We start from the raw sequence: 24,660 nt of genomic DNA, 5'->3' as shown, positions 1-24,660 counted from the left end.
TTTAATAAATGATGGTAAGCACACAGCTGATTGTAACAATTGACTTCCATAGTAGGAAAAACAAATATGATGGAATACCATAGGTACCATCAGCTGTGTGCTTATATCATGAGGATGATAAAATGGGTGAACTATCCTTTTAACAACATTCCTTAAAAGACACCAATACACAGCAGTGAACCAGATAATTCATTATATTTTAAACACAACATTCTTCAACACATCACAGACATTTATTCACTTAGAATTGTAAAGTGATGTTGTTAAACTTACTGAATGATAATCCCTCTTTTTTGAAATGTTAGTGCTTCGCTCGCTCCAGTCGAAAGCCACCTCCTCTTCCTCTTTCTCATTGAGCCAGATCAGCTCCTGAGTGGCGCGTGTTACAAAGTCATACAAGCTCTCAAGATGTTTCTGTCTATCTGTAGAACATTTCTAAAAACACATGAAGACATGAAAAACTGAGATACGTGGCTCTTATGAAGTGAAGAATGTGAAGCCCTGATCTACAGTCAGTGTATAAAGTTATCATACCAGCAGTCTGGTGTACTGAGACTCTAACTTATGCAGCTTCTCAGAGTAACTCTGCTTCAACGGCTGGGTCATCTGAATCTGTGGGACAGGAACGAGGAATATTATTCGGTTTGGATCCATGTTATGCAGCTCTAGTTGCAAACTAGTTTTGAGATTGAACACTGTACTATCAGATGTGTTTCTCACATACATACATACAAACATTTATGCATGCTACTCCCCCACACATACAAAAGCGAACAGAGGATAATCAAGTTACATCTGCATAGACATCTTTAATGATTAGAAAATGTAGTAATTTTAGAACAGACACGAGAAACATAAGGGAAGACAATAGAAATGACCTTAAAGCATTTTTTAAAGACTGTTATACAATCAATCCGACTGCTATATTATATTTAATATACAATATATTTAATATCCGACTGCTATATTTTTATTTATAGCACTAATAAGCAGGTACGCGTGTCTGAATATATGTTCATATAGTGAATGCCAAACGGGCGTATCCATACATGCCAAGTGTCAAAAGTTCATTAATCTGTCAATTTTCAAAGCAGTTGACAGCCCTCAATTCATTATGATTGACAGCAACAATCACACATCAGTAATAACTAGCAAAACATACAGACTTGTCCCTTACAACATCAAGTACAGGACAGGCTACAAAAATTACTTTTATTAGCAGTTGTGTGTAAGCAGATATAAATTTAACAGCTGGGTGGTGGGGAAAACGTATTGTATTTTGCTTATTACACGGCTCTCTGGAATGCTTGATTCCGATTGGTCAGTTGAGACATTTGCAGGTTCGTTCTTTTCAAATAATAACCGCTCCAAAATAATAACGCATAGCCGGTACTACTTGCACGAGTAAAATCGCTCCGCGCCAATAAAGATCAATAAAGATTACTGTCTGTTTGGCGCCATCTTGTGACAAACATTCGACAACCACGACAAGACACAGAGAGCTTACTGAGACTGAACTTGACAAAATAGAGCATGACAGCTACGAAGCCAACACACACAAAAAAATACAGAATGGGCATTAAAACTTCTCAAAGACTGGCTAAAAGAGAAAAAAAATGGAGACAGACAAGTATGAAGCAGAGGATCTTAATAAGGTATTACGATCATTTTATGCATCTGTGCAAAGTTTCGCGGAAGGATAAAAATGTTAATTTAAAACAAATATGCCAATAAAATGTTTCAAATTCATATTCATGTCCAGTTTTTTTCTTATGTGGCAAGTAGCCGTGTAATAAGCGGGATAATGTAGAGGCAGCCGGTAGTTATTGGGAAATAAGCCCCTTCAGTGTGATACAAGACCCTCCGCTTCGCGTCGGGTCCTGATCACACTGTCGGGGCTTATTTCCCAATAACTACCGGCTGCCTCTAAATTATCCCTTACTTGTAACGTATTTTTATATATGCAACCTTTTGCATTACCTCACTCATTCTGGCTTCTTTAATGCTCATCTGGAATTCTTCAATGGCTTTCTGCATGTCTTTATGGTTGTCCAAATTTGACTCGACGCTCGGCAGATCAGATCCCCACTCCGCCTGATCGAGCTGAACCTTTTAATAGGAATTAAAAGAACTTTGAAAAGTACCATCATGATAACCGCACTGCAAATAATCAGGCTTTCCTTACTCAAATCATTCCTTATTTCAGCATAAACATCACAAAATCTAATCAGAATTTATGCTTAACACCAGTGATAACTAGTTGCAGATTTGGTTTAACAAAAAAACATAATATAATTCTCTAGTCTTAGAATCATATGCCATTTTCTAAATATACGTTCACTGAGAAAAAAAAGTTACGATTAAAAGAACTCTAATGTACCTGCATTTCCTCGACCCAGTTCAGCAGATCCTGCACAAACTTCATATTCACTTCGTCCTCTGACAGGTTCGGATCCATGAACGATGACTTAAGCATGGGCTTGCGGATCTGCATGTGTTTGAACTGCTGAAAGGCTCCGGGCTCCATTCCTCCACCTCTGCCGCTGAGGAAAGTTTGAACCGAGGCTGGCTGCATGCCCGGGGTCATGGCTGGGCTCAACACAGGGGTCAGCGCAGACGCGTGACCGCCGCCCATCGTCACCATGCCACCATGCGTGAGGGCAGGAGACAGTCCGCCGTTAAAGTTTTGGGAAAAGCCTGAGTTCAAACTCTGCGTGATGCCAGAGATCATCATCTTGGTCTGTTCTGAGGTCAGTGTGCGTCCTTTGCTGTATACAGAGGAACACTCCGATCTCAAGGCCAACAGCTCATCACGGACCTTTGACACCCTGAAGGACAGATTATAGTATAACAGCACTAAGAACTCGACTTTATGCGTTACAGGATTACAAATGTATCCGTGGTTAAAAGACTGGTCGAGTGAGGTTTACTGTTTGAATACTTGAACAAAGGTTACCAAAATGATTTATCATCTAAGTTGACACAGATAATGATTTCCTCATATTTTTTCCCAACCTTTGCACAAGCTGATCGGCCAAGTAAAATTTCCCATCCAGCAGAAGTTGAATATCCACCACTTGCTGTCGTAACAGATTCTCACACTCCAGGAGATAACCGGCAATTTCTGCTTCATTCTGAAACTGGATTCCTGATTCCAACCGTTTGGCATCCTAGAGGAGATTATCATATTTTATTAAAAAAAAAATATTTTAGCTATCCATTTTAAAATCTTTACAATCAAAATCTTCTTGTTTCTTATCTTTAAGTAAATTGATTTTGTTTATATATATATTTTTATATGCACGTAACCTACCGACTGCAGAGCAGTTCGTGCTAAGGATAGTTTCTCCTCTCCGCTTACGCAGTCTCGCTGGACTCTGTTTGCAATTTGCTGGAGCATTTCAAGTCTATGAAAACAAAAGACAGACAATTTAAAACAAAAAAATTACTAAAATCAAACCAGTCAAGTCACCATTGGTTCACACCAATAACCACATCTCATCTTCTGCATGTGTGGTCATCTCACCTAGGTCCATACACAGAGTTATTATTGAGATAAAGCGGAGTGCTTGTGAAGGGTTCAAAGGCTCCCGAGAGCAGATTTTCAGCAGAGCCTAAGCTGGTCAGAGTGCTGTCACTCACTGATGACGTGCTACTGCAGTATACCAGGTTACTGTGCATCATAATAGACTTAACAATGTCTTCCGCTGACACGGAGAATGGCAGTTACCACCTCTCCATCAGCAACGGAGACCCAACTGGCCATCTACGGTCCAACACCAGAGCGAGCAGCCTGCTGAGGCCGCACGCTCTCGGTGCCCGTTATTTATAGGCTCATAATGGAGGCAGGGCAGCCGCCCCCAATATCATAACCCCCAGGTAAAACACTAAACGTTCCTTTTCATTTAAGACAGATGATCCAGCGCAGGTTCAGACAGTTATGCTTGAAAATTGTAGGCGTGCCACACCAGGAACCAAATTCCTCAGCCTCACTAAGCTTCATGTGATTTCAAATTTTTTAATCCACTTTATTGAATATTATCGTATTTCATGGGGTTACCAAATGTTCAAAAAATTCCAGGGCAGGTGATTTCCAAACATCATCTTTACGTCAATAATATGATGATTAATATCTGTACAAGTGTGCTTGAGCCAAAACTACTTCCAGGTGGATGAAATATATAGCTCAGTATTTTAGCATGACCATATCTACAAATGGTAAAAGGTAAACATTTGCAACTTTTTTTCAAAGTAACATCCTAATTCAACAGTCATTGGAGTCAAGTTGCTTTGCTGTTTTTCTTACTTTTGTCAGAATAAAATCTGAATAAAAGCTGTCAGTTTTACTGGTCTGTAAGGTGCAAGCTGCAGTTGTAAATCAATGCATATCGGATCCATACGGTGTGGGCTGCAATTGCAAATAAATGCAGGTCTGCTCTTTATGCCCTGAAATTCAGTGACAAAATGCTACTGCACTTATAAAGCGATGCATGTCTGCTCAGTATGCCATGAGCTGCAGTTAGAAATCAATGCACATCTTCCCCATACATCACGGGCTGCAGTTATAAAGTGATGCAGGTTTGTTCCAAACCGCCAGAGCTGCAGTTTCAATGCACGTCTGTTTCGTACGGTACAAGCTGCAGTTATAAATCTACAGGTGCTGAGTGCCACTGACATTTTTTTTTCTTGTAAAAAGTGTTGTGTAGATGTTTTATCATTAACAAATCCCTAAACGGTGTCTGCTAAATTTATCAACAACCTTTAAAGGGGACAGAGAATGAAAAACCATTTTTACCTTGTCTTTGTTGAATAATGGTAGTCTACCCGCATTCACAAACATACAAAAAGTGCTAGACATGCTAAACATCTCAGTCTCATAGAAATTCCTCTTTTAGAAATGTCAGCCAGAAAATGGCCCAATCTAAAAAAACTGATGCTTATGACATCACAGGCATCTCACTGCCCCTCCACTTTAAAATAATTGGCTACATTTTTTGAGTGGCAGCAAAGTCAGCCAATCAGTAATGAGATTGCAAGTTAAGCCAGTAGGGGGAGCCAGATAGGTGCAAAACCACTTGTTTAAAATCCCCCACCCTAATAGAGCTATCTGAGAGAGGTTTTTAGGAAGCTTCTAAGGCATTACAGACCCAAACAAAAAAAAATTTGTCTACATGTCACATCACAGAACAAGGATAAATACCCCGTTCAATCATTCTATGTCACCTTTAATGACTGTTAATGACTTTAATATTTGACAAAATAATAAAATACTAAAAGATCATAATTTATTTAATAATAAATGTAAAAATCATACGACATTTTTATCTCTCAGTTGAACTGTGAACATTCTCTACACTACTTCTCCTGTGATCACATCCACACACTAAGAATCTATCATATAGCACACCCACATTCCTTCATTAACTAATGTAAAGATACAAGTACATGTAAACCATACCTCTCCACCTCAGGCCTCAGGCTTTTCTCTCTCTCCAACATGGCCACGATCAGCTTTCCCCATTCCTTCTCCACATCATTAGGATGGCAGCCTTGAGGGAGCTGTATGCGGCCAAACTCAATCCACATCTGTGTACCAACATACAGCAGAGTCTTACATACCTTCACATGTGTCAAGTGTGCAGCAAAGTGAAAGCAAATTATGCATGCAAACCTCTAGCATTTTGTAGAGATGCTTGATTTTGGTCTTTTCATTTTCCTTAGGTGGTATTTCGTGCTCTTTAAACTGCAGATATTGTGTATAAAGTGCCTGCAAAAAAGAAAATGGCTAGTTACAACAAAGCCTAAGAGCAAAGTCATAATATGAACATTAAATGCAAGCAAAGAAAAGATACCCGCTCACAGAACTTGTGAGATTTATAGAGTCACTCTTCAACTGTTAAAAGACCTTTAATGCTTTTTAATCTACATTAGGGGGGATGCAACCTATTTGCCATTTAAATCATCTGTAGGAGTGGAAGAAATCCACCCCAGGCTTGACTAAACAATTCTTTATGTTAACAAGAATCAAAGTTTCTCGCCAGCTGCTAATTCTGGAAAAAATACATGTCAGCATAAATTATTACTTTTGATTTATCTGCCTTTAAAAAAATCTAAAGTCAGTTTATCCAAAAACTCACTCTCATATATGGAAATCATATGCAATATTTTTATGGACCCTATATTGTGAAGCTTCATGAAACCTGTAAGAAACATTTAGGTCATTTTCACCTCAAAATCAAAAGGAAAATTAAAGAAATTATGATGAGTGACACTACTTGTAAAGTAGATATACCACCCACAAATCTCAAAAAAGTACAGATGAACAGTCGGACAGGTCATTCAGAATAGTGAAAAACCTTGGTAATGGTGACTGGTCATATCAACTAAAATTGTTCTCTTTGCCTTAAATAATAAATAAAATATAACCCCTAAAATCATAATGTTGCCATATAAACGGGTTATTTGCCAACTACAGGATCATTTTTTTCTTGCAGTAATGAGAATTTAGGCAAAAAATAATAATGCCATAATGCAGTGGTTCTCAAACTGGGGTGCGCGGGATGATGCCAGCAGGTTTTCTGACATTTTAATATACATTCATTTATAATAAATTCTATGTAATTAAACCTCAGAAACTAAGGCTACTGACCAACATCACTACATTGTATTATTAAATATTTTTTATTTAATTAAAATGTTGAGTTTAAGATTGTTTTATGTCATAAAATTACTTTGGGGGGCAGCAAAGAGTACACAAGGGGCAGGGGGTACACCAAAAAGTATGAGAACTGCCATAAGGTTGATTGATTCGCTGCACAAAACACCTGTATTTTGTCTGGAGCCACGTGGTTTATTTTTGTGTTGCCTGTACACTGTATAAAATATTTTTGCACTTTTTTTTGCAATTTTTAAGTTAGATAATCAACATGGATTTACAATTCATTTTAACTGTATTGACTAGTGATGAGTTTCTGTAACTAATAAAATAAAGCTGACATAAATAAAACATTTTAACTTGATATAATAAGTTACAGCAACTCATCACCTGTCAAGATAGTTTAAATGACTTGTTAATTGACTGGAAAAAACATTTCACACTTGTGTACCTCACCTAAAGATGTATGAGGACTCACCTTAAGCTCCACAGGACTGCTGGGAAAACGTCTGTCCAACATAACAGTCACATTGTGTCTGATCCACTGGGTGAGGTACTTCACCATGTTTTGGTACTCAATCCATTTAATATCCACATCCTGTTTCATAAATAACAGAAATCACCTCAGCTTTATCTCAAGGTCGTCTCAGTACTGACAGTTATCACTGTTCGGCTTTCTGAAAGTATTTGGATTATTTGATTCATTAGTAAGCATGTTTTGGTCCTAGATGTTGAAGACGAATTTTAGTGTAGGGAAATATTTCTCCAAAGATTTAAAACTGATTTTAATTCCTGAATAACAACCCTCAAACTCATCTGAGCAACGCCGCAAAGTCATTGAAAATTTTACACTTACTACCATTCAACTTGACTGAAATCTCATGATCTGAAAAATATTTAGATCTGAAAGTAATTTTATGCAAATGATATACACGAATGCCAATTCCAGACAAAATATGACAGTCCTGAAGATGATTAATTCCCATAGCTATATCTGTGTAATTTTTTGTAGAGTTTAGTATTATAATAAATGTGGAAAAAATGAATAAAGTAACCCTAAACTTTTGACGGTAGTGTATAGATCAAAACAAATCAACCTAACAAAAATGCAACAATAGTATGTCAGATTATTAATATCATGCTTAAGTAAATCATTTAAATGTGATTGCTAAACACTAGATAAAGTAGTCCATTACAAGATAAATTTGTTTTCTGACATATGTTTTTTAAGAGTTCAGACACATCACCACCTCTTCTAGCCATCATTTTTTCTGATATGCCTTCCCATTGCCACTTATATGTCAATAATAAACCGACATATGCTTGTTCTTCTTCTTATTATTATTTTTACTTTTAAATTCTTCCTTGATTATAAAAAAAATACTAATAAGAGAAAATGCATGGACATAATGATAATACAAGTCTAATGGGCAATACAGCATCAGAATATATCATACAGCTATGAAGGTATAGCCATAAAATAAAAGATATTTGTCTTAACATGACTTTTACTGTGATAGAATCTATTAGTCATGTCAGGACCATGTAAACACAGTAACAACCCAGACAACACCTTCAATGAAAACACTGTTATTGTGTAGATGTGTGAGCGTTCTTACATTTGCATTGATGCCCTCTGTTCCTTCCGGGGCTTTTGGGAAGACATCGTATAATGTTGATACGTAAGTAATGACTGACTTTTCATCTGGCGATGACACGTCAACATCTGCCCAAAAATATGACGAATTAGAGTTTATAATTTCTTAACAGTTTAGCAACAAACACTGATGACTAAATAGAAAGTGCTTGTCAGGTTAAAGATGTTGATTTACAGATGATTATACAACATGCACAGCATATAGTATGAAACTGCAGAGTGAAATATCTTACACATTAGATCCAGCTTAAAAATACTCGACTCACTCATCCGTTTAAATGTTTCACATAATAAAATACTAACTCTTCATAATAACTTGGTGTGTCTATAAATCATTTTAGAAATTAATTAATCAGTTTTTTGGAAATAGCAAACCGGTTCAAAGTATTAAAGAAATAAATTATTTTCTAGATGTTTTTTTTATATATATTACTACAATATGTTGATGTGAGTTGTTAGTTTGCAGTTAGTTTTGGGAAAAAAAGTGTTCAGCACAAAAATAATACGAGAAAATACACTGACAACATATCTTTCTAATGCATAACTCTTACTGGTTTACAACCACTCTAATGATATTCATGAATTAACCAAATCAAATTGATTAATATTTATAAGAATATCTTTCATTACAAGTGGGTCTGAAACACACACGTTTGAAATGATGTAGTGGCCTCACTTGCAAAAATCCTTTATGATTCCCATCATTTCATAGGAAATGTAAAAACAAAGGAATGCTTAAAGGGCGATTTGCAGGTAAAATTTTTCAACGAATTTGTGCAATTTGCTTGTTGATAATAAACATTTAAACTGTTATCCATTGTATTTTATGTTGTTGGGTATCACAAAACCCGAAAAAGTATGAAAAAGTACAGCGGTTTGCAATGATTCTCCTTTCCCCCACAACGCACTGTATGACGTCACGCTGGGGAGAGAATTTATCAAAGCCGCATTGAGAGCATTGAGAATGACTATAGAAAGACGAGTAAAGTACAGTTCTGATAGCGCAGATTAAAGATAGATAGATAGATAGACAGACAGACAGACAGACAGACAGACAGACATACAGACAGATGGATAGGCTAGTATAGAGAGATAGGCAGACAGCCAGATAGCATAACGTTAGCATATCTTCGTGTAGAAAGTAAACAAACAATTAACATACTCATGCATGCTGGCTTGAGGGGGTCCATAATCCTGCCTGAAATGGGTGTAACTTTATGCGATCTTCAGCACAAACGGTTTTGGCAGCATGTCTCTAATCCAGGAAGGTGAGTGAGGCACGTCACATCTGTTCGCGGGGACCAGCGACCCAAACGCACTCGCTTTCTTACAGCCAGTAGCGGAATGGCAATGTCGGGACTTTCCCGGTGGGTCGATCTGATAATAGTTATACGTTTCGAGTTAACAACACCGTCTGGCGGCGTGATGTGCGCCGGTTCCCGCAGCCCGCTGGTCAAAGTGCAGCCTCTCTGCTCAACAAAGTATATGAAAGTGCTCAACCTGTTCGGCAGGTCCAAACATGTACAGGATTTATAAAAATACGGTGATCAATGAGCGGTTCCTCCTCAAATGACATAGTCTGTCGTGATGTAAAAAGCCGCCGAACGCCTGTTTATTACAGTATGTATGCGGTCGGATCCGAGTGTGCTGCAGCTGCTGACTGCTGCGTATAAAATGATCGTGTGATTCGTTATAATCGCATAAACAATATAACAAAGCATCCTTTTATTTCACAAAACAATATATTTGAGATATTATTTGATAGACTAGTAAGTGTGGATTAAGGATGTTTAAAAATCTCTAGCCTGGTGGTCAGGACATGAATGGATCAAATCAGCAGATTTGCGTAGTTTTATTTATCTCCACAGATATCATAAATAATAATTATCATGGTAACTTTGCAGTATAACACATTATATATTTCCTACGATGTATATATGATTTCCAAATTGTATTCGTAAGTATTAAACAGCAATAAATGTCTCATCTATCTCTATGGCTCTGGCTGAGGCTTTCTTCACTTCTCCCCAACGTGACGTCATCGCAGAATTGCGTAAAAAAACCGTTAATACCAAAAACGTAAAAAAAGTGGTCTTTAAGACCATTTTTGAGACATTTTAAAAATTATACACATATCTTGAGTGATTTATGTACCCATTAATCGACAGTGGTGGTTAACCTGCAAGACGCACTTTAAGTAGGATGTTTTACAAAATACTCATGCAGGCACAAACAGCATGGATTGAAGAGTACTGTATCTGCATCATCTGAATGACGCACAAATATCAGCATTTAATGTAAGAAGTGAGAAGGCATTTTAACTGAAGAGTGAGATCAGATATAGCCCAGTTTAATTTGATTAAAGGCACTGGTTTAAGAGAAATGTGTATGATGTTAAAACTCACCCTCTGGATCCAGCAGTCGGGCCACACCGAGCTGCTCGGCCACACAGAACGCTTGGTCGAGGTTTGATCTGCTACTCTGTGATGATACTCTGCTCATATCCACCAGGTCAGGCCTACATTAGCAGACAACTATGGTTATTATTCAATAAACTCTGCACGTCTGATATATTACAATCATGGCTCAGAGATTTTATTTGAAAGGTGACAAAGAATGCATTCAAATAAAATATGTTAAAGGTGCATTGTGTAACTATTAGGAGGATCTCTTAACAGAAATGCAATATAATATACATAACTATATTATCAGTGGTCTATAGACGGCTTCAGCAGTAACAACATAAACAAGTGGCTTTCATGGTCAACACGTAACTTCCGGTAAACTCTGCTAAGAATAAATAACAACAAAGCACTTTAAACGTAGTTTATTTATATAACAAGCAAAATAAACAACACGTAGATTACCTAGAAAACCAAAACATTTGTTATTTTCGATGAGGTACTTGTTCAAGAGATCAGTTTAGCAAATAGTCAGACCATTAAAAAATTGAAACCAGAAGTAAAGTTCAGACCAGAAACAGTCTATTAAAACCTTACTTAATGAACTCCATTGTTTTTATTACCTTATAAAGAGTCATTGAAAGAGTCATGAATTATATAGCCCTTTTCACAATTGTTTAATTGTTTCAAAGCAGCTATACATTAATAAATGCAGGAAAAAACACAGAAAAATCTGTGGACAACATAAGAAGCAGAGTACATCAGCTAAGAATGATCCGCACTAGCGAGCTTAATAATAATGTAACGACTAGACGAGAATGCCAAGTTAAGCCAATGTCAGCTGACTCCCTAGGGGTTGAAAAACCTCCAGCCTTTTTAGTCAGGAGGAAAAAGTTCAGAAAAAAAAACTTTTATTCGGCCCATAAATATTAATTGGTCACTGTCTCCTTTTAGCAGCTCTCTGTGTGTGTAAACAGACAAGTTCGAGCCTGTATCAGACAAAGATACAGATTTTGAGGAATAATCAATTGTTTGGAGATTGTTAATGGACGTTTTCTGAGTGGTAAGTTTCAGCCTAAACGTTAGCATATAGAATTAACTAGCATATAGCGCTTACTCAGCAGTCACAATTTTGTTTTTAGCATTGTAATAACAATGTCCTTAATTTAATATGTAATTTAATGTTGGGGGCGTACATCTCGACTGTGACATTACTGTCTGTGTTATGCTTGGATTGGCCTGTTTTCCAGCGGTCTTTTGCATAAACAAGTGCAGAGGCCAATTTTTTTTATTATCATCTTTGGCCGATAAATCTTTCCGCATGAAGTCGAAGACCATTGTCTAACAGATGGTTAGATGACTATTCATCATTCCCTTTTAAACGTGACATTGTGTTGTGTGTAACAAGCAACAAGGTGTCACTTAAACGGTTCTGTGAGGTGTCACATCTGCAGCCCAGCGGTAACTACAACTGGCGACAACAAACTGAAACAAATAGACAACGACAAATCCCCTGACGGCAGTTCCTCAGATAGGTGTGTTGTTTTCGGTAACTTTTAAACAAGACACTGTTTTCCTGCACTCAATAACCAGCATCACTCGATGCCCAGCAAGAAAGCTGTGTATGTATGTGAGGAGGACAAGACATCGTTCTGCTTTGATGCTACATGCTTCTATCTAAGCAAATATATAATTAGGCTGTGCAATTGCGGTGTTTTTGTATTGTTTTTACAACGACAAAACAGAAGAACAGACACAAATCTTTCTTGGTCTAATAATATATTTTTAACTTTAACTTTAAGAAAGTGAAACAACCTCTTGAGTAAATAACTGCATGCCATTTATTTATTAATATTAGGGAATTATATACTGTTTTTGTCATTAATTATACATGTTATCTGAATATATAAGCAGTAATTATTTAACCTCTTTACAATTTTTACCTCATCATTTTTTTATTAAGTGATTATTGCAAAATAAATGTTTATTTAGTTTAACTAATTGTTTTTTTGTTTCTTAGTTACTATAATTTTAATATCGGCAACAAATCTCACTTAGACAGCATTTCAGAGTCAACATTAAATAGTGTTCACAGGCCATTTTCTTTTGATCTGATGCAATTCTGAGTCAAAAAATGAAGCAATATATTATTTAAAACACATCAGATCAAAACTCTTCAATTTGACAGATTGAATGTACAAAATTCCTTTTAGAAGTAGAGTGAGATATGTTTTTGTAAACTTTTGTTACCTGTACTTATGAATGATAGCATTGAACAGTCGTCCATCTCTCCACGAGGTAGTGAAGTTGTCACATCTGACACCTACATAGCCTTCAGTCATCTGCTGGGACCAAAGCAGAAGTCTTTCCTTGGCTGTCATATCCTCAGACTCTCCTGTGACGTGGATTTCTGAGATCTGCATGCATGAAACACAAAATCATGAAATGAATACTGCTAATAATAACAAACGATGTTATAGCACCATTATAGAAACTAAATAAGTGTTTCTCAACTAGTGGGTCAAAGAAATAGCAAAACCTAATTTTAAAAGTTTTTTCTGGCGTGGGACTTTTATTTTGAAAGGCGCACGTGAAAGCCCTACTAACACATGGCCGCGATACGATCTTACAATGAGTCAATGTCGATGACTGCGATCCTACCGTTCAGCACAACATATCTATGTGAAAGTGGCTTTTCTTCTTTGGTGCAACTTTACTCAAAGCAAGGGAGTAGGTCAGACATTGACCACAATAGCTGTACATGTGTGTGTTTAAAATTTCTAAGAGATAAATTTGCTCGATTCAAATTCCTTAAAATGTGGGTTGGGGCTTGATAACCATGTAAAAGTGGGGGTCCCATGGCCAGTTGAGAATCACAAGATCAAGCAGGGTTGTCAGATCTGCGTAACAAAACCAGCACAATGGTCAATCACAACTAGCCACAAACTAGCCCAATGACTTAAAATATGTCACACCAGCATACCAGCAAGACCAGCATACCGGTACCAAACCAGCATGGACCACCAGCATGGTCATCAGCATACCAGCAACAGCATCCCTTGTGTTGTGGTGCTGGTATGCTGGTGACCACCAGCTAAACCAGCAAGGACCAGCATTGGAATTATGCCAGTTTTTTCAGCAAGGTGTACTGTCACTGGCTTGTATTATACACAGTTTCTTTTTAAAAATCACTGCATAGAAAATAACCCTAACACACAGCCTGTTTTCAAAAATTATAAGTTCATCATGCCTTAAGACGGACAACTGATAAACAAAATTCGACCAAAAAAACAACCTATAAATCTATCTGAAGACACATACTAGGGGTGGGTGATAAACTGGTAAATATGATAAACCGGTAGAAATTTGTCAACCGGTAGAGATTTTGGACTTTCGTCTCTATCGAGTTTGAGCGCCCACGTCATGTTGCTGTGCACGTGGTCACGAAAACGTAACATTTGTACACACATTTAAGCGCCACAGTTTTAAAACAAGTCATTTTAAGCCATTAAAAAACAAACAACGGTGCTATATGCGCGCACTGTTTCTGAGTGAGAGGAGCGCGCAAGTCGGGCATCCGCTGCTCATTAAGCTCGGCTTCCCTTTGCAAGTATCCTCATAAACACGACCATTTAGATTTTAAGAGAAAGTAAACAGCTGAAAGAGAAACGCATGTGTAACAGTAGATTGAATCTGGTCTTTTGTCTTAAAGGGGAAGTTGCAAAGGGTCTTAGGAGGTTAAGTATTGGTTTATAAAAAAAAATCTTATTTATTTTTAATATTTTCTAAACTTTAAACAATTGTCGCCTGGCGTTGGGGTTAGAGTTGGGTTTGGGTAGGGATGTCATTTTATGTAAATCTAACCCTAAACCGAAGCGACAATGGTTTAAAAATAAGAATAAGCAGTTAAATAACCAATCCGTGAGAATGCCATGGAAAAGAAAGTCCGTGGCAGGGCCACAGACAAATGCGGAGATCCGTGAGAATGCCACGGAAAAATAAGCAAAAAATTCTGTGACTATCCCACGGAACTTTATGAGATCATGTTGTGCACACCCCTAATACATACTGATGTCTTTTTAATATCTGCTGTGTCAGCACTGAGTCATCCGATCATTCATTTACCAGCATAGGTTGGTTACGCTCCAATCAGAGGTATTTATAGGATAGCAGGCAATAAATTCAAACTACTTTGAATATGACAGCGAGCCATGATGGCTAGAGACAGCAGTAATGTAGACCATCAGAAACTATCTCACATTTCAACTTAAAAACAAATCTCCAGGAGAAAGGTTTAGTCAAACAACACGAACATGAACCCATTACCATATTAAAGACAACAGGTCAAAAATTATTCACAGACTGTTGAAATGCATAATGACCCAATGGTGCACACGCTGGTGTTAAAGGGCCGGTCACACTTTAATTATAGCTTGTCAGAAGAGAGTAAAGCACGTGGTGTTTAGACTGAGGGTGTGGAAATAATTAAAACAAGAGTCAAAGTCTGTCAGCTGTAACTAAACACTGCAATGATTTAAACAGAAAGTCATCTGTATGATAATAACATTGAGGAAATGCTGTGTCATTCATTAGGAAAGAGCTCGCTTCATACAACAACAGTTTATAGTGAGCACAAGCTTTAAAAACGATGACACTTCAGATGCCACACAATAGCTTTCTGTGAGCAACAGACATTTCTCATTAGCACTACTCACTTTTTTGTATTATTTAATAAAAGCAATAATGCACCCGCGGTGGTGGTATATCATGGTTTATACAACAGTTCTTTCTGGTTCTCGAATCTGATTGGCTAAGAGCTATGCGATATTGTGCTGATAACGGCACTGTAACCGCATCACCTTTCGTATCATTCCACCACCTAGTGAATGGAGGTCCTAAGCAGGCTCATCTCTGAATGGAAAAACACAGACGCGCTGTTTTGAATCACTCTCCGTGTGTCTCATTAGTTTACTTGCTCATAAATCAGTCTGTGAATCCCCAATCGGAAGTAATTATTCTGTCAAAGATCAGCGCTCTTGGATGTTACGTTAAAGTTAATGGGAGAAATGTCTTGTCACATCGTGTGGACGATTAACACTTGGAAAGAGGAATATAAACACTCGTTTTTTTCTGGAGCTATATCTTTTATCAGAACGCGAAAACACCGTGGAAATGCAGGTAAGCACCGCAGCTTTTAAATGTGGACATTGATCATTTACTTTATCGTGATGTGACTATTAAAACATGTTATGAGATATCGCCACTGGTATATTTATAAGCAGCATGCAAAAACATCTCTCTGACACTTATAAAAAACCATTTTGTATAGTACTGACAAGAACAAAGTTTAATAATAATAATCGAGTGCTCGTATCGCGTTAAGAATAAATGAGAAAGCAATAGTAACGTTATACAAGTATAGTTTTATTAACTTTTACCTCGCGCCAAAACAATAACAACACAAAAGACACTAAATATGAATAAAAAAACAAGTAATCGTTTGATCATGACACTACATACTGCTGATTTGATCTCATTTTGACGATCATAAACAAACAAGGCCAACATGAGAGCCAGGGTATCTCTGTCAGAAATGTAGCCCAGAGAGGGCGGTGGTCAGCGGGGCGAGTGAACACTCACGTCCGCTCATGCTTTGGTTCTCATTCGTACCGAATCTCAGTAAGCACTCGTTCAAACAGGCGCTATCTTTACTAATCGACTGCAGATTTAAATATAATACATATACATTCTCGACTAAACTAATCTTAAAACTACACTTTGTGACCAAGAAACGGTAATATAAAGAAACGGCTTTTCCGTCCATTGAGTTGTTATGAGCTTCAAAGCAGCCGAAAGTTTTACCTGTCATTCTGGCCGCCCTCAAATCCGTGGCGGAAGAAGTAGTTCTCAAACAAAGAGGCTTTTAAAATAACTCCGTTGTTGTTTTTTAGTTTTCGTTTTTCAAACGTGTGCCGTCGAACTGTTGTATAAAAGCAATATCGCTCTCGGAGTCGTGTGATATAGCTCTATATCATCACGGCTGTGATTGCCTCGTGCCTCTGGCCTAATCACAGCCGTGATGATATAGAGCTATATCACACTCCTACTCGAGCGATATTGCTTAAATACATGATGTGTGGACAACCTTTACCTGGGACTTTATTCATTATAAAAACTTAAAAAAAGATCAAAGAATTTCAAGCCAAAACAGACAAAGCCAAACCTTTTGGCCAAAAAAGTAAACAGAACCTTAAATTTAACAGAAAAGCAGTATTGATGTGAAAAGATCCCTCATATTATTATTGTATTCGGTGATTAATGATGATGATAATACGAAAGACACAAAATACCTCACTGTAGCTGATGGAAACTTACTGTCGTCAAAATGAAATACAAATACAGCATTAATAGGTTATTTCAAATGAAGTTTAATTTCCACTTTCTGTTTCAGTTATTTGGCCCTGTGCCTCTAGGTGTTTATGTTTCTGCTAAAAAGTAATCGAAATAGGTTTCATTATCTACTTAATGGGTTAATAAGTCTTTTGTATTGTATCATTACATCATAAATGCAATGGCAATACAGTGATAGCCTCTGTTATTACCTCTTGACATTCAGCAGATAGAGGCTTAAGAACTTGTTGGACAGAATCCAGAGGAGTCTGGGAAACTGAACCTCCAGAATAAGAGCGGACCCTTCTACGTTTCCTGTGAACTTGAGGATCCCAAATCCTTTTGGTGATCCCCTCCATGTTCTCCAGCGTACGAGCCAGGCTACTCCTCCGGGATCCATTTCCTCTCAAGGTCAGGAGCACATGCTCCACGACCCCAAAACTTGCTGCCCTCCTTAACTGTCTCTGCAGAAGTCTCTTTTCCAGAAGCTCTTTTGGAGCAATGCTTTTGGAGCTCTTTCTGACACCATGAAGACCGTGCTCCACAGTGAGACTGCTTTCATGTTTGTCTAGGTGAACAGCACCTGGTCTTCTACCAGTCTTGTATCGAAGAACTGGGACCTCTCCAACGTAAACCCCGTGGCTGATACTGTTCTGCCTGGGCCTCGGAGCATCGTCTTGTTCCGAGTTATCTGCCTGATTGAGAGAAAGCTTACAGGGTGTGACATCATCCAGCTTGTCACTTTTAAAGCTCTCTGTGCCAAGGCTCCTTGTGCTATTCAACTCGGCAGATTTTCCCTTCTTCTTTCTTCGAAAGTACCGACGGCCGCCGAACTCTTTGGGCGCAGGACTGATTGGGGCTTTCGTGGGATCAACATAACACTCCTCCTTGGAGCCCCTCACACATCCACACACATTACCCATATTGTTCGCTCTCGCTAGTGATGCTGCCCATCAAACAAACATTTCAGTCCTGTATGCAAGCGCTAAACAAGTTTAACAACGTTTTAATCCCAGCAAAAGTGAGCATCTTTTATTTGCCTTAGATGTCTGAGAACCCAGCAGCAGTCCAAACATCCAGAGCAGTACAGATAACAAAATTTCCTCAGAGACTCATCTGAGACGATCCAAAAGTTTCCTGTATTTCACATTCGCTGGCGTTGTCACACAGCCTGACCCTTTCTTCCCACGCTGCCAACACAGTGAAAGCTCAGTGACCTTTGAAACATCACCCTTTGCCCTGAAACTCCAGAACAAACTTTAAACAGGTTAGGGCACCCGGTAGACAAGGCAAACTAACACAGCTGTGCCGTCTGTGGCTTTGTCACAGTTGAGGAAGCGTCACAGCCCTCATGTGATTTGTAAACACAGCCGTCCCGGACCTCTGCTGGTGTTGAGTTTCTCTATGCTGACTAAGGCTGTATGTCCTCAGTGATCACAGGGAGTTGAGAGGGGTGAGAAGTAAGATCGACTCTTATCAGATGGCCGATAGATTCTGATAACCGTGTGTCGCGTGTGAAAGCTCTGCTCAGCATGTTGATCCATTCCAAAAGATGTACCGGGCTGAGAGAGCCATTGCCTATCATGTGGACTTTAAAAATAACACGACAGCATGGCTGTCCTAACAAATACAGGGCAAACTGTGCTCCCCTACACAACAAATCTCTCTCTTTACTCTTTAGTTCGGATAAAACTAGAGCAAAGTCGAGTGCTTAAAGTAAACAAATATTACTGGGGGAATGAGTTATATAAACCTGTTTAAACAAAGTGGGGGGATAATCACATCAGACCTCTTAAATGTAATGTTTTAAAATAACAAACGTATATTTAAATGTGATTAGCAGTGTTTGCTTACACATCTTGATGCCCTTTACAAGACAACATTTTTAACCGAATACGAGAAAGTTTTTATGCGGTTTGGCTGTTTGTTTACGAAAATTACGTTTTGGGGTCTTGAAAATGTAAACTTTTAAAGATGGGTTTCAAACCAGTTTTTAAAAATGACACATTTATTTACAAGGCGACATCATCATCTACTGGCCTGACACTCATTATACAGCATTTTTAGTCGTTTTCTCGAATCAGGATCGTTTGGACAGCGTTGTCATGTAAACATAGCCTAAAATTGTGAGAGAGGCTTCTGTGAACAAGAGACTGAAACAATGCCGTAAGGTGTGTGCAGTAGTGAGGACGCTCATGTCATCGTAACAAGAAGTTAGGGTTCAGATCTTTGACACAGGGATTTAAACATTCACAGCGAGAACTGTCAGCAAACAGGATTGAAGCAGAGATCATTCACCAGCATGACAGAAAAGCACATCACGGCTCCTTATGATGTCATAAACTAAAATGCACGCACGTGGTTTCTCTAGAGAGAATCACGGATATTAAGCAAACATCAGATGCTGTGGAAAAAACCTACCAAGTGCAGGACTTTAAATACGTCATGTGTCTCTATAGTATGTGTGAATGCAGGCAAAGATTCTGGAAAATCACTGGCAGTGTAAATGCACCAAAAATCAATCCATCCCGGACAAATCCTGGAACCATTTTCCGTGTTTTTTCCGTAATATCTGTGTGAAAAAGGTTTTAGAAACCAGAATACCACAGAGACATTGGGCGTTTTTCAAATGGCATTTTGTGCACCCTTTAAGGGCCATATAAAGAGATATGATGTTGTTTTTCATTGTTCTATTCGCCAAGTATATTTTAATCGTCCACAGTATGAAACACAATTGTCCAACTCCCTAGCAACACCAGATTGCAATGCAATACAGCCACATCTCACCAACAGAATATCATCTGCAAATGGGGGAGATCTCTTTTGACTTGGATCATTAAAGGATTAGTAAATTTTCTTTAAAAAAGCCAGATAATTGACTTACCACCATGTCATCCAAAATGTTGATGTATTTCTTTGTTCAGTCGAGAAGAAATTATGTTTTTTGGGGAAAACATTCCAGGATTTTTCTTATTTTAATGGACTTTAATGGACCCCAACACTTAACACTTAACTCAACACTTAACAGTTTTTTTCAACAGAGTTTCAAAGGACTCTAAACGATCCCAAACGAGGCATAAGGGTCTTATCTAGCGAAACGAGTATCATTTTTGTCAAGAAAAATAAAAAATATCCGGTCCTGTGATGCACCAGCGCAACCTCACGTAATTACGTAGTGATGTAGAAAGGTCACGTGTTACATATATGAAATGCATTTTGCGGACCATTTTAAACAATAAACTGACACAAAGACATTAATTATTATCATTCCACATACAACAACGTCGGAACGGTCCTCTTTCTCCACACTTGTAAACACTGGGGCATAGTTTTGCATACATCATCCGTGACCTTTTGACCTGATGACGTATTGCGTGAGGTCGCACTGGAGCATCACAGGAACGGGGAGATAGACGAGAAGTTGTAGTTTAAAAGTGCATTTTTTTATGACAATCGGTTCGCTAGATAAGACCCTTATGCCTCGTTTGGGATTGTTTAGACTCCTTTGAAAAAAAACTGTTAAGTGTTGAGTAAAGTGTTAAGTGTTGGGGTCCATTAAAGTCCATTAAAATGAGAAAAATCCTGGAATGTTTTCCTTAAAAAAAAAAATTCTTCTCGATTGAACAAAGACAGACTTCAACATTTTTGATGACATGGTGGTGAGCAAATTATCTGGATTTTTTTTTTAAATAGACTAATCCTTTAAACAACAACTTGGCAAATTCCTATTCAGAACCTTAAGACAATCAACAACTAAAAGCACAAAAAACTTTAATTTTTTATCATACTGTCTTTTAATAATTCTTGTTTATAGTAGACAGTTTAACTTTAAAAGTGACTGTGAAAGAAGAGATGATATGTGATGTTGCAATCATACAGTGGCTGCTTTAGACACCCTTTTCATACAGACGTTATTGTCCTTTCATTCATGGACTTCAAAGCATGTGCATAAACTAAAAATATAGCCACAACCTTTTGAAATCACATAATGGCCAATGTCTACTTGATTCAGAATCAAATGTCTTTAAACATGTACTCAGATGCTAGCTGTAAATATTGTAGTTCTTAATATGTTCTAAATATTTCTCTAAAATATACATTTATTTACACGACTTTGCCTACATAAAATGTGCACTTTTACCATAAATTGCATTATTGAATTTCTTGGAAATCTATTCAAAACTAGATACTTTAAAAAAAAGTTCCCAGAGGGCTTAAAAAATATTCAAGCAGCGTTCAGATATCAGCCGTAAGACGCTAACGTCTTGGCAGAGCCATTTAAAAACAACAGCGGATCATGAGGGAACAGGCCCACATGCACACGCACCAGCGCCGCATGCCCGACGGCTTGCGTGAGAGTGACAGCGGCAGGTGCTGCTGCACGTCCCCACGCTACCTGTCAGCAAGTTTTATGAACCAAACATTATTTAACACATTCTTCGACCGTGCCTCAGTTATCGATTTTAGGCCTTAAGTTTCAAAAGCGTTGGGCTTTTGAATGATCTTGACGTGGGCCGTCTGGGAGGCTGGGTCAGTGTGGTTTGCACAAACGAGGAGCCGTAGATCTGCTCCTGCATTCCTGGTGTCTGCCGGCTGCAGATTTGAATTATGAGGGACGTGAGAATGGAATTGCATTTACATTTATGCATTTGGCAGACGCTTTTATCCGAAGAAACAAGGAGGATCAGTGCTGGTTTGTTTTGTGTCCTGCAACACTAAAATTCTGAGTTCGTAACATCAAGCCGAATTGAAGGTGCGGACTGAGCCAGGATTATTAATAAACTACAGTGGTGAAGGGGGCATCCAAAACTAGCAGAACTCTTTTAGGGGTCAGCAGACATTAAAATAAAACAATTGCACTCAATTCTAAAGACTACAGCAATCATCTGTTCACCAACCTGTCACATTATTGGGGGTCAAACCTTAGGGGTTACCTTAAGGGTTCAGAAAAGTGGATCGAAGTGTTGAAATGGACGTACTGCAGCCAGCTATGTTTTTATTGTATGTATTATTATTATTATTATGATTGGGGTGTATTGTATTGATGTGAGACATTGCATGTCGTAAGATGCAGAATTGAAAAGAAATTCAAACAATAAAAGAGAAATTGAATTAAAAACAGAATGCAAAGATACATTTTACAAAGTTGACCTGTTTTTAACCCGACATGGCATCTTAAAAGCTGTCGAGCGTTTCAGAGTATAATCCAGCGGCCAAAGATGTCAGTCGGATCAATGCAAGAGCCTCTGAGACTGAACTCATCTGCACGTCTTATATACTGTGTGTGTGTATTTGATGTACGCTTCACAAGCTCAGGCCTGCAAACATGCAGCTGCAGTAATAACTCTGCATGTGACAACTAAAGCACAAATTCTTCATATCACTCTACCTCTGCAGTCTATAACAAAGACTTTATAAATTCTGGACACCTAAGCAGGAACTCAAATATTTCAACAAAATCTTCTCTTTTTTTTACTTTAAAAAATACAGAATATTGTAAGCAAACAAAAAAGCTGACATGGATATACAAAAGTATTTAAACACCCTGCTATTTTGCAAGTTCTCTCACTAAGAAATCATGGAGGGGTCTGAAATTGTCATCATAGGTGCATGTCCACTGTGAAAGACATAATCTAAAAAAAATCCAGAAATCACTATATATGATATATACTATTTATTTGTATGATACAGCTGCAAATAAGTATTTGAACACCTGTCTATCAGCTAGAATTATGACCCACAAAGACCTGATAGGGGCCAATCACACCAAAAGCTTTTATGGCAGTTGAAGGCGCCTTTTTTGAATGATATTCTATGGGCAGGGAGCGTTTGCGCTTTTTTTTAAAAGGCAGTGCGTCGCGCCTTGCGTTTCCAAGCGTTTGAAGCACGATTGATGTGATTAGCCCCTTAGTCTGCCTTTAAAATGTCCACCTCCACTCCATTTATTATCCTAAATTAGATGGACCCGTTTGAAGTTGTTAGCTGCATAAAGACACCTGTCCACCCCATACAATCAGTAAGAATCCAACTTCAAACATGGCCAAGACCAAAGAGCTGTCCAAAGACACTAGAGACAAAATTGAACACCTCCACAAGGCTGGAAAGGGCTAAGGGGAAATTGCCAAGCAGCTTGGTGAAAAAGGTCCACTGTTGGAGCAATCATACGAAAATGGAAGAAGCTAAACATGACTGTCAATCTCCCTCGGACTGGGGCTCCATGCAAGATCTCACCTCGTGGGGTATCAATGATCCTAAGAAAGGTGAGAAATCAGCCCAGAACTACATGGGAGGAGCTGGTCAATGACCTGAAAAGAACTGGGACCACCATTTCCAATGATACTGTTGGTAATACACTAAGATATCATGGTTTGAAGTCATGCATGGCACGGAAGGTTCCTCTGCTTAAACCAGCACATGTCCAGGCCCGTCTTAAGTTTGCAATGACCATTTGGATGATCCAGAGGAGTCATGGGAGAAAGTCATGTGGTCAGATGAGATCAAAATATAACTTTTGTGTCATAATTCCACTAAACGTGTTTGAAGGAAGAAGAATGATGAGTACCATTCAAAGAACATCATCCCTATTGTGAAGCATGGGGGTGGTAGCATCATGCTTTGGGGGTGTTTTTCTGCATATGGGAAGCCTACTGTACCAAATATAAACATTGATTTTCTCAGGTGTTCAAATATTTATTTGCAGCTGTATCTTACAAATAAATAGTTAAAAAAATCATACATTCTTATTTCTGGATTTTTTTTAGATTATGTCTCTCACAGTGGACATGCACCTTTGATCACAATTTCAGACCCCTCCTTGATTTCTAAGTGGGAGAACTTGCAAAATAGCAGGGTGTTCAAATACTTATTTTCCTCACTGTAAAAGCATTTTTTCCTAGTGTTAAAAATGTAGCTCAGTGGTAGAGCATGGTGTGAGGGAAAACCCATACTGATAAAAATCTATATATGTAATTTACTTAAAAGCATCTGGCAAATGAATAAATGTACATGTAAGTGGTGAATAATTGAGCAGAGTGTCCAAGACATGCTGTTTACAAAATGAAAATTACACGCGGCTGCTGTGCTCTTAACCAAAATAAAATAAAAATGATAGCAGTATCACTTAATAACAGAACACAGACTGCATTTATTAAGTAATAATCATAAGGACATAACTGGTGAAGATCTTATTAGTGTAACCTATACTTCAGTCAGAATAGTTTAAATGCAACACAACCACTTCTTTTACACTAAAGCTAAGTACAGTAAGTGAACATCCTTTCTGTGAGCTCATGTTGCTTTGCACCCTAATGCCCATAATGCAATGTCTGACATCTTGTGGTCACTGAATGAAATGAAATCATGTTCACCTGCATTAGATCATGATCTTCCTATGATAAATGCTATTCATGCATCACTGGTGCAACACATCATTTCACATCATAGCAGTGAGCATTACACAAAAACAAAAAGAAGATCTCAAAACAAAACCTGTGAATTCTCACCTGAAAGTGCAGAATTATGGTCCATATCAATCCCAATGTCAGCTTTGGGTTCCC

At 38.1% G+C, this 24,660-nt stretch overlaps 1 protein-coding gene across 11 annotated transcripts in view; it reads right to left on the bottom strand.

Moving 5' to 3' along the window:
• Nucleotides 1-24,660, bottom strand: part of dst (dystonin) — a 172,955-nt gene that overhangs the window by 94,602 nt on the left and 53,693 nt on the right. For 10 of the 11 annotated variants that reach the window (XM_065249549.2, XM_065249570.2, XM_065249486.2 and 7 more), the window contains 13 exons: nt 24,607-24,660; nt 12,965-13,131; nt 10,718-10,830; nt 8,275-8,381; nt 7,134-7,253; nt 5,672-5,767; nt 5,459-5,586; nt 3,314-3,407; nt 3,016-3,170; nt 2,381-2,828; nt 1,981-2,109; nt 535-612; nt 274-435 (listed from right to left, as the gene is read on the bottom strand). In XM_065249549.2, the coding sequence (XP_065105621.2) occupies nt 274-435; nt 535-612; nt 1,981-2,109; nt 2,381-2,828; nt 3,016-3,170; nt 3,314-3,407; nt 5,459-5,586; nt 5,672-5,767; nt 7,134-7,253; nt 8,275-8,381; nt 10,718-10,830; nt 12,965-13,131; nt 24,607-24,660 (1,851 nt within the window). Of the gene's footprint in view, nt 1-273; nt 436-534; nt 613-1,980; nt 2,110-2,380; nt 2,829-3,015; nt 3,171-3,313; nt 3,408-5,458; nt 5,587-5,671; nt 5,768-7,133; nt 7,254-8,274; nt 8,382-10,717; nt 10,831-12,964; nt 13,132-17,316; nt 18,371-24,606 lie in introns of those variants that run through there. The other variant, XM_065249509.2, reaches the window with a different exon arrangement.

The sequence above is a fragment of the Paramisgurnus dabryanus genome, chromosome 20 (assembly GCF_030506205.2).
Source record: "Paramisgurnus dabryanus chromosome 20, PD_genome_1.1, whole genome shotgun sequence".
Taxonomy (NCBI): Eukaryota; Metazoa; Chordata; class Actinopteri; order Cypriniformes; family Cobitidae; genus Paramisgurnus; species Paramisgurnus dabryanus.
The sequence above is the reverse complement of the archived record's forward strand: the minus strand, read 5'-3'. Positions and strand labels throughout refer to the sequence as shown.